General features: G+C 33.8%; 2 protein-coding genes across 2 annotated transcripts; both read left to right on the plus strand.

The window, feature by feature from the left end:
* The first annotated feature begins 1187 nt into the window (after positions 1-1187).
* On the plus strand, positions 1188-5318 carry LOC120127902 (cold-responsive protein kinase 1-like). The gene is made up of 7 exons (XM_039145713.1): positions 1188-1324; positions 2457-2596; positions 2700-2812; positions 2919-3129; positions 3415-3652; positions 4433-4583; positions 4779-5318. Exons 2-7 carry the CDS (start codon positions 2524-2526, stop codon positions 5157-5159), a joined length of 1167 nt encoding a protein of 388 aa, XP_039001644.1. The 5' UTR covers positions 1188-1324; positions 2457-2523; the 3' UTR covers positions 5160-5318.
* Positions 5319-7139: 1821 nt separating this feature from the next.
* On the plus strand, positions 7140-12156 carry LOC120127898. Its single transcript, XM_039145710.1, has 10 exons — positions 7140-7319; positions 7403-7810; positions 8598-8727; positions 9117-9601; positions 9885-9965; positions 10113-10217; positions 10412-10528; positions 10906-10989; positions 11296-11367; positions 11573-12156. Exons 2-10 carry the CDS (start codon positions 7490-7492, stop codon positions 11840-11842), a joined length of 1665 nt encoding a protein of 554 aa, XP_039001641.1. The 5' UTR covers positions 7140-7319; positions 7403-7489; the 3' UTR covers positions 11843-12156.
* Positions 12157-12377: the final 221 nt, after the last annotated feature.

The following is a 12377-nucleotide window of genomic DNA, read 5'->3' on the forward strand; positions in this document are numbered from 1 at the left end:
TAGTATTACAAATAAATATTGATATCTACTGTGCCAAAGCACTTGTGTTGTAGACCAGAAGAGCCCCACCGGCGAGAATCCCGGCTAGGGTCACCCCCCTTATCACCTACATGACCAATTTGTTTAATTTATTTTAAAAAAATTATTTGACTTAAATTAGTTTATTTGTTATTCTTTTATCAATCAAGAAAGGGATTAAATCATTTTACTCTCTGAATTTGATAGCTTTTTTCAATTTGGTCCATTAATTTTTTTTCTCGTATTATCCCATGAACTTGGATTTTGGTGACTTGAATGACGTAACAATTTAGATTGTACTACGTGTCACAATCTCAATGTATTAAATATTCAAAAAGACTAAAATTAATGATTAAACAGAAAAAAACCATCAAATTTGATGATCAAAACAAATTGTTTTACCAAATTCAAGGGTTAAAAGTTATGTGCCCCTTAAAATATTCAAACAAAAAACCTGAAAACAACCCAATAAATAATATCGAAATTGAAATTGAAAAATGTTCTTTAAAAATTAATATAAAATTAAAGATAATGATTTCATGCCCTTGGAGTATGAAAATCTCAAATTGGAGCTTTTTACAAATTGAAAATGTTTTGACCATTCCTTTGTTGTCACGCATTTAAATATGAAAAAAAAAACAAGTACACACTTTTAAAATTTGGTTATAAATCATATTAGTTAAAATATATTTGATTATAATTATTGTAAAAAAAACACAATGAAGGAACCAAATGGGATAATAATGATTTGTCATCGACTGTTAATTAATCTTAAAAGATACTTCTTATAAGATATAATTGTTTATTTATTACGAGATAATTATTATTCTCCCTAAAAAGATCAACAATTTTTGGTCAAATAATTAGAATTTCTTTAAAATTGTCAATTAAACATGCAAACGAAATGAAAAACGAGTAGAAATGCAATTTTTTTTATTAGAGTTGGAAAGGAAGACGAAGGAAATAATTGACCAATTTAGCTTCGAATGTTATATTCGCCGAGTTGAATCAGTTGACTGACAAAATACGCACGCGTAGGACGGCGTTGTTTCTTCTCTGTCTCACAATTGGAAATTTTAAGGAAAAAGTTACCGTCGAAACTCGTTCATTAATGAAAATAAAAATGAATTAACAATAAAAATCATAATTTGACGAGTCAGTTTTGGGCATCTACCTACACCGAACACGTAAATAAAGAAGCATAATACTCTCACCTTCTTCCATGGACTTTGAGCTCTCTCTCTCTCTCTTCTTTATTGTTCTCTCCAACAATTCCCTCTGCATATGTCTAGCCTTTTCAGGTCAAGTCAACTTCCCCACACTATCTGTTCATTTTCTGATTATCTTTCAGTTTTGTTTCTGGTTTTTTTTTCTTATTGATGATCGATTATTTTTCCTCCATGGGTTTTTCTGTTTACTTGTTTATCTTCATCCTTAGCTGATATGCTGATCTGGGTTTTGTTTCTTGCTTGAAGCATGTTGTTGTTTTGCTTGAACTTTGTTTAATTGGTTTGTTAGTTTTAATAAATGGTTTTTGATGGGTGCTTTTTTTTTAACTAGTTTATGAAATTTTCTGCTATAATTTCCTTTCTCCTTGATGGTGAAATACTGAAATGAACATAACTTATCACTTATGCATTTAAAGACCAAATTGAGGTTGAATTCAGGTGGCATTTTTTTTATTTATTTTACTTGCAGTCTCTTGTAGGTTTACGTAGCGGATAATTGCTTACTAGGGATTTGATACAAGACTCTTAGTGGTATCTGTTAGAAGCAAAGCTTTCAAAGTTGCATTGATTCTGTGAGCTGATGACTTCATAATATTAGCTGAATTTCAGAATTCAACATTTTTTTTTTTGAGAATTTGATATGTGAATTGCCAAGTCTGTGATGGGCTAATGGAGTCATTTCTTGTTAATGAACTTGTTTATAGATATATATAGTTTCTTATGTATGATATTTCCAACTAGGAACTTTAACTAATCAATGTTTTAAAAGGTATAATATTTTTGTTTTGTTACCAATGGCTTGTTAAGTGCAGCAAAGCTACCCTACATTCTGCATTATAGATGGCAACGCTAATTGCTGCCTGCTGAAAACTTCTACTGCAAAACTTACTAGTGCTGAAGTGATTACTCCTTGTAAAGAAATCTAAAGTTGTGATAGTAAATTCATAATGCATCCTAGGTCCGAACTGAATCCCAAACTGAATTTGGGAGATATTCCCGAAACCATTGCCTGCTTGATATTTGCTTTTTTCTGTGTTCAAGTTGTCTGCATCATTTTCCGACATACACCACAGAATTTGGTTTATGAGTTCTAATTTTTAGCTCAGACAGTACATCCATTGCCTACCTTTGTGATTTTGTTATTTGATTCCATGGTTTTATGAGTGTGGAATTAAAGTTTTTCTCATTGGTTCCTCTTGGCAGATCCAGAAAGTTCTCTGATACAAAGCATTGATCAAATATATTGGAAAGCTTGTCTCTGGTGGATCATTAAGTTATGACTTGCTTTTCTTTCTTATTTCGTGGACATAATGATTCATCAAAAAACCATTCTTTTGAGGTTTATGAAGGTAAGTCAGAAGCCTTCTAATAATTAGAAAACTTATTATGCGTGACATGTAATTTAATGAAAGAAACCTCCTAATCTGTCTTCTTTCTTCTTGTTCCGAATAGAGTTTGACATTCACAATGTAAAATTTTACACATACAAAGAATTAAGAACTGCCACTGAAGATTTTAGCCCGGTCAATAAGATTGGTGAAGGAGGTTTCGGTTCTGTCTATAAGGTATATATATGTTGTTTAAATATATGAGCATTGCTAGCTTTACCCTTTTATTTCTTGTCATCATTCTGTTAAAGGAACCTCCTTAATTATCATTATTAATTTTCAGGGACGGCTCAAAAACGGAAATCTTGCTGCAATAAAAGTTCTTTCTGCTGAATCAAGACAAGGAGTAAAAGAATTCGTAACAGAGATTAAAGTGATCTCTGAAATAGAGCATGAAAATTTGGTCAAGCTCTATGGCTGTTGTGTGGAAGATAATCACAGAATCTTGGTCTATAACTACCTTGAGAATAACAGCCTTTCCCAGACTCTTCTTGGTAATTTTTCAATATTGTTCTACACTTTTAAGTTCAATTTATTGAATTTGAGGCTATTCTTTATATCATAACACATAGCAGTAAAATCATATATATATAAGAGAAGTGTTTTGCTATGTATTTTACGCTGCCTTCCATTATATGAACTGTATAATTATCATGTCAATAATAGAATAAGTTGTGTTGTATAGAATGAATATTCTTTTTAACGATTCAAACATTGCTTGCCTAATAGAGTTTTAATCACATTGAAACTAATAGCAGTTTAACCCTTTTCTTTTACAGGTAGTGGTCACAGTAATATCCAGTTTAATTGGAAAACACGAACCAAAATATGTATCGGGATTGCCCGTGGGCTTGCTTTCCTTCATGAGGAAGTAAAGCCATACATTGTTCATAGAGATATCAAAGCAAGCAATATTCTTCTCGACAGAGACCTAACTCCCAAAATATCAGATTTCGGATTGGCAAAACTTATCCCAGCAAACATGACTCATGTTAGCACTCGTGTGGCTGGAACAATGTAAGGCTCCAGCATTCCTTTTATTCCTTCAAGTTTAACCATACTTCAAATGTATTTTTAGTTTTCAATTAGCAGTTAATACCATATTACCATCGAAATCACTAAGTGTTTGTGTTAAAAGCAATAGTAACAAAAAATTTCCATGTTACTCAGCTTCGGGTGCAAGTGTTGGATAAGTGCTCCGACAAGGTTCTACTAAAAAAAAATTCCTAAACTTTTCTATATATTTGGAAGGTCATTGGATGGTCATACTCATATGCTCACAACCCATGTCCAAATATAAACGATGAGTTGGGTTGCAACATTCTCTATTGAAGTTGAGCTTTAATAATCATGGAGATGATTCCTTACTCTGTATATTGTAATTCGCGTATCGTATTTTCTCCTTCGCAATAAGCATCTAAAAACATCATTTTTCTTCACTTTAAAGGTTTTTAGGTTTTCGAAACTAGGTGAAATCTGCAAGAAAGCAGATGGAGAAAGGAGAAAGTGAGGCTACTTTGAGGAACTAGTGTCTACTATGTTTTCACTTTCGAGAAGGTTGATATGACTTCAACAAAATCGAATTGAAGTTGGTTCCCTCTTTAAATTAGGTTCTATTTCAAGGCATTGCTTATCAAATTTATTATATCAACTATAAGACCTCTGTGGCTGTAGTTAAAATTTACCAATTAAGCATGTGGCGATGGACTTAAATTTAGTTCGTATTTGCTCATCGACCAAACTTTTATGCTTTCAACGAGTATTAAATGTCATTGATGCATTCATTCTTGGTTTCAGAGGTTATCTTGCACCAGAGTATGCAATAAGGGGGCAGCTGACGCGAAAAGCAGATATCTACGGATTTGGCGTTCTCCTCATAGAAATCATCACCGGGAGATGTAACACAAATACACGGTTACCTGTAGGAGAACAATATATCCTAGGACGGGTATGGGTTCGCGTCTTTCCTGTTACAGTTTAAAGTTTATTTTAATGCAATTGTATCAACGGTGGAGCTTGATCCGTGAGTGATGAGACTTCCTTTCGGTTTTGCTTGGAGATCTTCCAACGAGATATATGTTGCAACTCCTAGAAATATTATTGAAAGGTTTGGGGTTCGTGACACACTGATCTCTTGTTGCAGACATGGGAGCTTTATGAGCGAAATGAGCTGATTGTGTTGGTAGACGATTTGCTGAATGGTGATTTCGACGTGGAGGAGGCTTGTAGGTACCTAAAGATTGGTCTTCTTTGCACCCAAGATGCTCCTAAACTACGACCATCAATGTCATCGGTGGTCAAGATGCTAACGGGCGAGAAAGATGTCAACGAGAGGAAGATAACAAAACCAGGCTTAATTTCTGATTTTATGGACCTCAAAGTGCGAAGTTCTGATAAAGTGAAGCCGGAACCGAAGAACACATCTTATAGTGCTTTCTCTGGCTCAGACAGAGATAATTCAACCATGTCATCAGGAACCTCAGCTTCTGCAACTATGACCTTCAATACCGATCGGAGTGCTTAAACATCATGCGAACAAATGTCGAAATTTATTTATTTTTATTATATTTTTGGGTTTTTGAAGCTTTTCCAGTTTGTAAATTGTACAACAGCGTTTGTTCTTTCTTGTATTTGGTGGAAATAGCCAAAATCAAGCTCTTGTAAATGTTACCGTGTTTGGTCACTTTGGTTAACTAAAGAGATTTTTGCAGAGTCGATCAATGCTTGGCTATCCTTCTCTCTTATCCCAAATTCGAATCTAACCGGGCTTATGTATGATTTCAATATCATATATGATTATTTAAATTCGAGTCAAGCTAAAATTTGAGTTACTTTTTAAATCTTTGAACCGGATTTAAGTTGGAGTATAAAATTTTATTCAATTTATTTGATATTGAATAAATTTTAAAAAATAATCTTAAGTGATTAATTTAATTTAATCAATTATTTTTTTAATTAGTATGGTGTGAATACAAAAATACTTAGTTCAAATCCTTATATTTACTTTGTCAACATAATATCTTGTGCTTAGTAAAAAAACACTAAATTCTTAAAACTATCAAAACTACATTAAAGAAAAATAAATTACGACGAACCTTTTGGTTGGCTGCAACAAGTCATCTTTTTCATCTTACATTTCTCGTATAATTATCATGAATTGAAAAGGTGAAATGACCTTTTGGCTCCTTAATTTTATCAGTTTGATCATTTTAACTCTTAGATTTTTATTTCATTCCTTTTCTCCCTGTAAAGGAACAATATTTCAAACATTTAAAAATGAAAAAACAGATAACTTATAAAGTTTATAAAAATGGCATAGTTAACATTATCTTAACAAAATTTTCCATCAATCGGTTCAATTTGATTAAAAATTTCAAGACTAAAAGAGATGAGAAAAAAATTAAAGACTAAAATGATTTTCGTAAAACGTTTGAGAGTCAAAAATACCATTAGACCATTGTTTTTCCAAACCGCGTTAATATTCAATCGAAACTATGGACCGGATGATTTAAATAATATATCCGAATTTCAAATATTCAACATTATTGATATTAAAATTGATATAGATTCAAATAATAAATAATGTCCAACTACATTATAAATAATAATAAATTCAGAAATTTATTTCCTACAGCAACATGCAACTGTACATAAATGAAAACTATTTCATTCCATGACATCTCATTCTCAATAATAAGAAAGAAAACAATTTATAATATATTTATACATATAAGGGAATAAAGGGATAAAGCAACATTTAATCCCTAAACTTAATATTTATTTTAAATTCAATCCATAAACTTCATTTTGATCCATCTATTTATCCATTAAATAATGTGATATCTTAAAATTATATCATACAACACACGCTTAGTGTATCATACCATCAAAATGAGTAAAAATCTAATTTTAAAGATCAACATAAACAAAAAAAAAAGCAAGAGCTAAATTTAAAAAACTATCAAATTCTAAGGACTAAAAATGATTTTATCCCTATTATATAAACATCTCATCGCATTAATAAAAATAATGATTTTTCATACAAAAAAAAAGTATGAACAGAACAAAAACATGAGAGGAGCATCTCAAAGTCTCATCTCTGATGTTGGTAATTCATAATGTGAAAACAAAAGTGGGTCCTGAACCCCTCTGGTCTTTGTCTAATTATGAACTTCCAAAAATGTCTAATGAATGATCCTTCCTTCCCTACTTGTCCGAGTTGAAGTTTAGCCGAGCAGAGACAGTTAGCTCGCTCTTTTGCATCTCTCTGTCCTTTTACTTACAGCCGCTTTCCAACTTTTCTTTCAGCTCAGAGTATACCCCTTTTTTTTTTCAAGAGCACTACTGAAAAAACAAATGAAAATAAGAAAATATATTTATATTCTTAGGTTTTGTCTTACCATAACCAAAATAAAAAAACCCCATTTTTAAAAAATAATAATTAAGCTTTTAGTTACCCCCACCAACTCGACTGACCTTATCATTTGCTTTACTGTGGTTTCTTTGTTTAGTCTTTGTATTTAGTCAGATTTTCAGAGTAAAAAGAAGGGGCATAATTTGCTTCAATCTTTTGTCCTTTTTCTTTTTCTAAAATCCTTTTTTCTCCTAGCTTACATGCGAAGCAAAAATTTTGTGGGGTTGGATGAACCCAGCGTGATTGAATTTACTCTCTCAACTGCAATTCCTTTGATGGCTAATTTTTTTTCTTAAATTTAAGCGAATGAAATGCACAAATGGGTGTGTTTTAGTTCCTCTAAACTTCAATCCCTGAAATGGGTATTTTTCCTCTCTCCATTTTCTCGGTAAAAATTTGATCTTTCTCGAGGGTGGATCCGAAGATTTAAAATTTATGCGATGGAGGATATAGGGCTTTTTGAGCAGGGTTGGAAATGGTTGGAATCTCAGAAACATGTTTATTCCAAGGCGAAAACAGCTGCTGCTTGGTGTAGGGATAAAATGGGGTTGTTAATGGAGAGGCATTGGCCTATGGTTTGTAGTGGATGTGTTGGTTTCTGCAAGTTTTCGAGATTGGTTTTGATTTATTGGAAAGATTGTTTGGTGAGAGGGTTTCAGTCATGTATCCAGTTAGGTCCTGCTTCTTTGCTTGTCATAATGTGGAGCTGTTTCCTCAGCTTGACTTCCATGTCTTGCTTGCTTTATGTGCTTCTCAGTATGGTAATGTATCAGTTCCATTCTATTCAAATCTTGTGTTTTTTGTTTTTATTGCATCTTTATGATATTTGGACATTTTTCAAGTTGATTGTTGATTTTATGTTTGTCAACCTTGATTTATCTTTGGAATTTCTTTGATTAAGGTCAAAGAATTGGGCTAGTTTTGACAGCTTTACTTTTTGATGTTGAATTGATGTGTTAGAGGTTAGATTCTTAGCAAAGATGTTTGGATTTAGCGTAAAAGTTTCATTTTTAGTATCTTCTTGTTGTTCTGATTGCTGAACTGTTGATTGGAAATCATACCCTGAAGTTCTTGCAATAGATGTCGAAACACATTCATATGATAATTCTCTTGATTCCTAAATCCTTGGATACTATCCTTATGCATAAAACTGTCTGCATACTAATGTGAAGAGTTCGATTCAAGTTTTTTCGAACACTTAATATTAAATCAGCCATAGCCTGAACTACATCTGCCACAACCGTGATCGTGGAAGTTAAAAAAAAATTCCACCCTAGAAAGTTATGTTATTCTGCCTGATAGCGTTTTTCTTCTAGTCATGACCTGACATGAAATTGGAGGAGCAAAGTTTGCTAGAAGGTAGTTATTGGTGGATATTTTCTATGAAGTTCTGCTAAACTTAGTGATGTTTAGGTTTTTGCGAGAGTTATGGTGGATTTACACTTTTTTATTCCAACTTAGTTTACATTGTGACATCAATCTCATCGATGTGTAATTTGTAATTAGATGTTTAAGGGTGATGCTTAGGATCTGTCTCATTTGTTTCAGGGAGCTGCCGGAGCTTCTGTTCAGTACTTAGGTTACATGCCTGGCCTCTTTATTGTAGGACTGTTCGGCATATTGGTATTATGGATGTATGCTAACTTTTGGATAACCGGAACACTTTTTATAGTTGGAGGTATGACTTGTTTCTTACCCTATTGAATGAATTTTTCCTGTCAGTAATATAGTATCCATACTTTTTTCTTATTTCATTTTCATATCCATATAAAACATAAGATAGGTCTATGCTGTCGGTGACATCCACAACAAAAATGAGATTTTATTTTTCCAAAATTATCCACCTTAAGCCATATAAAAATGGATTACGGCTTTCGTTTCTTGAGCTTGTACATGTATGAACCTACATAAGCGTCTTTTTGTATCGAGGAAAATATACTAGAGGAATCTGTAGGAAAACATAAGGAAAGTGTAACTTGTTTGATGGGCTTGATTGTATTTGCATTTTATCTGCTTTGACTGCCTCTGCTGTTTTGTGATCTTTGAAGCTGATATATCTCCATGCAGGTTATTTGTTCTCCTTAAGTCATGCACGATTAATAGTTTTAATAGCGACTGCATACTCTATTTATTGCGTCAAAGTTCGAGTTGGGTGGCATGGCGTTTTTCTATCAATAAACCTTGCTTTTTTGTCGAACGACATGGTGAATCATTTGCTCCAATGTTTTGATAATGCAAGTGAAAACACTCATTTTGATGAACAAAAGGAGCCCAAATCGGTTATGGAAGATGATTTGCCTGGACAGTGTGAATACTCTATTCCCACCGATGAACCTAAGAAGGTGCATCAATGCAAGTCATCAAGCAAATCTGCTACTACATCAGTTATAAACCAAAAGGAGTTCACTGCAAAAAGGGTGGTCAAGGAAGAAACGAGTTCGACTGATGAAATGAAAAGAATATTCAATAGCGCAAATCATTATGAAGCATTGGGGTTCCCTCGTCACATAAAAATTGATGCTGGAATCCTCAAAAAGGAATACCGAAAAAAGGTAGATGCTATCCAGAAAGAAGCCTTACATATTTGATTTGTCTAAATATCTAACTCAGGCACCTGCAGTTATTTCAGTAAAAGCATTTGCTTCTTATAATTTATTTCTGCAATCCGTTATTAAAATTAAGCGAGAAGCATTTTAGAGAAGGTGAATTGTCTAGGAAGGAAGGGAAGACGTACTTCTTTTATTTTCCTTCTCGAAAGGAAGCATCATTTAGCCTTTTTCTGTTTTCCATTTTTTTAGTATACACTAATTTTTTCTGGGAATTCTATTTTGACAGGCCATGCTTGTACATCCTGACAAGAACATGGGAAGTCCTTTAGCAAGTGAATCTTTTAAGAAACTTCAGTGTGCTTATGAGGTGAGTAGATGTTCTCATCGTTACTGTTATAATATTTGTATGATTTTTTATTTTGAGTTCCGATTATATCAAATGAAAGTTGAACACCGTCAACAATTGGAGAAATTATGGCTTCTTTACACAGCTGGCATTGGTGTGGATTTGTAGGTCCTTTCGGATTCCATGAAGAAGAGGGATTATGATGAGCAATTGAGAAAGGAAGAATCCAAGACAAGGAGTGTCTGTCAAAAGTCCCATAGCTCTTCACAGCAGGTGGTTCTGATTTCTATCATTCATTTTCGTTTTTCTTGCATTATTTTTTCTCTGTTCTGCTCTCTTGCTGTTTCTTATATTATATATTTGTACAAAGCTCTGGATTTTTAGTCAAATATATGTGATTCCTCATCAGATTATTGAATGCTGGGTTGCCGTTTAAACTAATATCTTTCAACATTCTCTCCTTTCAGCAATCTACATCAGATCATCGCTCTGAAGAATCGAGGCGTATACAATGCACCAAGTGTGGTAATTCACATATATGGGTGTGCACGAATAGGAACAAGGCCAAGGCTAGGTGGTGTCAGGTCAGACTTCCCGACTCTCTATTTGTCAAATCCGATCTTTTGTTCATTCAAAAAAAAAACAAATCCGATCTTTTGAAATGTGCGAACTTCTTATACTGGGAACGGAACAAGTCTTAACTATGAAGCTTTAAGACATAAGCCTCTTGAGAATAAAAATTGTAATTGAAATTGTAATCACTATTATATATATATGCAATATCTTTAGCATCAATTAATATGGTATTTTAATGTGCTCTTGCACACAAAAATAGGCTTGCATGGAAGCACAAAAAGACAAGCACGTACATGAACACATCAACAAACTGATATACATATATATATTTCATTGGCCCAAATGCATGCATTTCATAAATTTCTGAGATTAGTTTTGGCTACAGGATTGCTGTCAATATCATCAAGCCAAGGATGGGGATGGATGGGTCGAGTATAAAGGTTCCTTGGTATTTGATAGGCCTCAGAAGGTAAGCCGTAAGCTCTTTTCTCATTGGTGCAAAATGTTCGATCCATTTGATTTACTACATTGATCGTTTAAACTGAATTTCGTAAGTCCATCAAGCTGTGAATGTTTTTGCGTCACTGTCAATAATTTTTACCATCATTTGTTACTACTTACGTTCTAGTTAAACGGATACTTAATAAAAAGCAGACCCCAGAGAACAATATTTTTGTCATTCAAGTAAACATCGCACATTCTCAGAATGGCGGAATTTAGGTCCCTTTATTTCTTTAAACCTGGCTTTTTACTATGTTTGCTTCCTGTCCTATAGGTGGAAATACCACGTGCTTTTGTCTGCGCTGAGAGCAAGATCTTCGACGTTTCAGAATGGGCTATCTGTCAGGTCAGTGGTTCATGTTACATGCAAAACATGCATGTGCATGAATGCGTCAGTTTGTGTGTGTATGTGATCTGGCTTGCTAGTTAAATGATTCAAATCCAATCATTTGAAAAGAGAATGTTCGGCCTCCTTTCCTGTCTACTCATCTGGCACGGGATTATCTTCATGTACCTAACAGTTTTAGAACCTTACTGAATGGTGGTTGCAGGGAATGGCATGTAGACCGAACACGCATCGGCCCAGCTTCCACGTAAACATGGTTGGTTTAGAGAAGACCCAAAGATCAAAGTCAAGCCGATATCCTTGGGACTTGGATGCTGAAATGATCGACGAAGATGAAGAAGAATTTGAGTTATGGCTTCAACAGGCCTTGGCATCCGGCCTCTTCTGTGAAACCTCTAAACGCAGAAAGAGCTGGAGTCCGTTTAAATTGCCCCATAAGAAAAATAAAAAGCCATGGCGAAGATCTTCGACCTGAAAATCCAAAAAAGTATTTTATGTAGAATTTTTCTCCGCTTTCCGACCAAAGAGAAAACATTTACCATCCTTAGAACAATGGGGGATTACGGTGTTTGAAGTTGAAAGCAAAAAAGAAAATATGGGTTGATCAGCGAATGTCGAGATGAAATCGAGGGGAAAGAACTGGGATTTCTCATTTCTAGCCAAAGATTGAAGCTTTTGCTGCAAAAAAATGGATCAAAATCGATCTACTTGTATATTTATCACAATGTATGAAACATTCTTCTACGACTATCACTACTAGTACCATGTTTTTTTATCTGAATTTCTATTTATATATTTTCTTTAATTATTCGTGTTTATTTATATTCAATGAATATTTATCTACGAGTATGTTGGTAGGATGCTAAAACTTATAAAGAATTCAAACATGTTTATGTTGATATATATATATATATATCATACCTGATGCCTACCCAGTCATGCTTGGCCAATCGGTTGGCCGCCCGGTCTCCCATGGTACCGTGGGTGCACTCCAAATGGCCTTTGGGGAG

Source organism: Hibiscus syriacus, unplaced genomic scaffold, assembly GCF_006381635.1.
Source record: "Hibiscus syriacus cultivar Baekdansim isolate YM2019G1 unplaced genomic scaffold, ASM638163v2 tig00110472_pilon, whole genome shotgun sequence".
Lineage (NCBI taxonomy): Eukaryota > Viridiplantae > Streptophyta > Magnoliopsida > Malvales > Malvaceae > Hibiscus > Hibiscus syriacus.

Bases quoted from the DNA above. Each gene is read 5' to 3' on its own strand.
- LOC120127902 (XM_039145713.1), top strand. From the start codon at position 2,524: ATGACTTGCTTTTCTTTCTTATTTCGTGGACATAATGATTCATCAAAA. The intron at 3,130-3,414 runs GTAATTTTTCAA...TTTCTTTTACAG, and splicing joins CCTTTCCCAGACTCTTCTTG to GTAGTGGTCACAGTAATATC. The intron at 4,584-4,778 runs GTATGGGTTCGC...CTCTTGTTGCAG, and splicing joins AACAATATATCCTAGGACGG to ACATGGGAGCTTTATGAGCG.
- LOC120127898 (XM_039145710.1), top strand. From the start codon at position 7,490: ATGGAGGATATAGGGCTTTTTGAGCAGGGTTGGAAATGGTTGGAATCT. The intron at 9,602-9,884 runs GTAGATGCTATC...CTATTTTGACAG, and splicing joins AAAAGGAATACCGAAAAAAG to GCCATGCTTGTACATCCTGA. The intron at 9,966-10,112 runs GTGAGTAGATGT...GTGGATTTGTAG, and splicing joins AACTTCAGTGTGCTTATGAG to GTCCTTTCGGATTCCATGAA.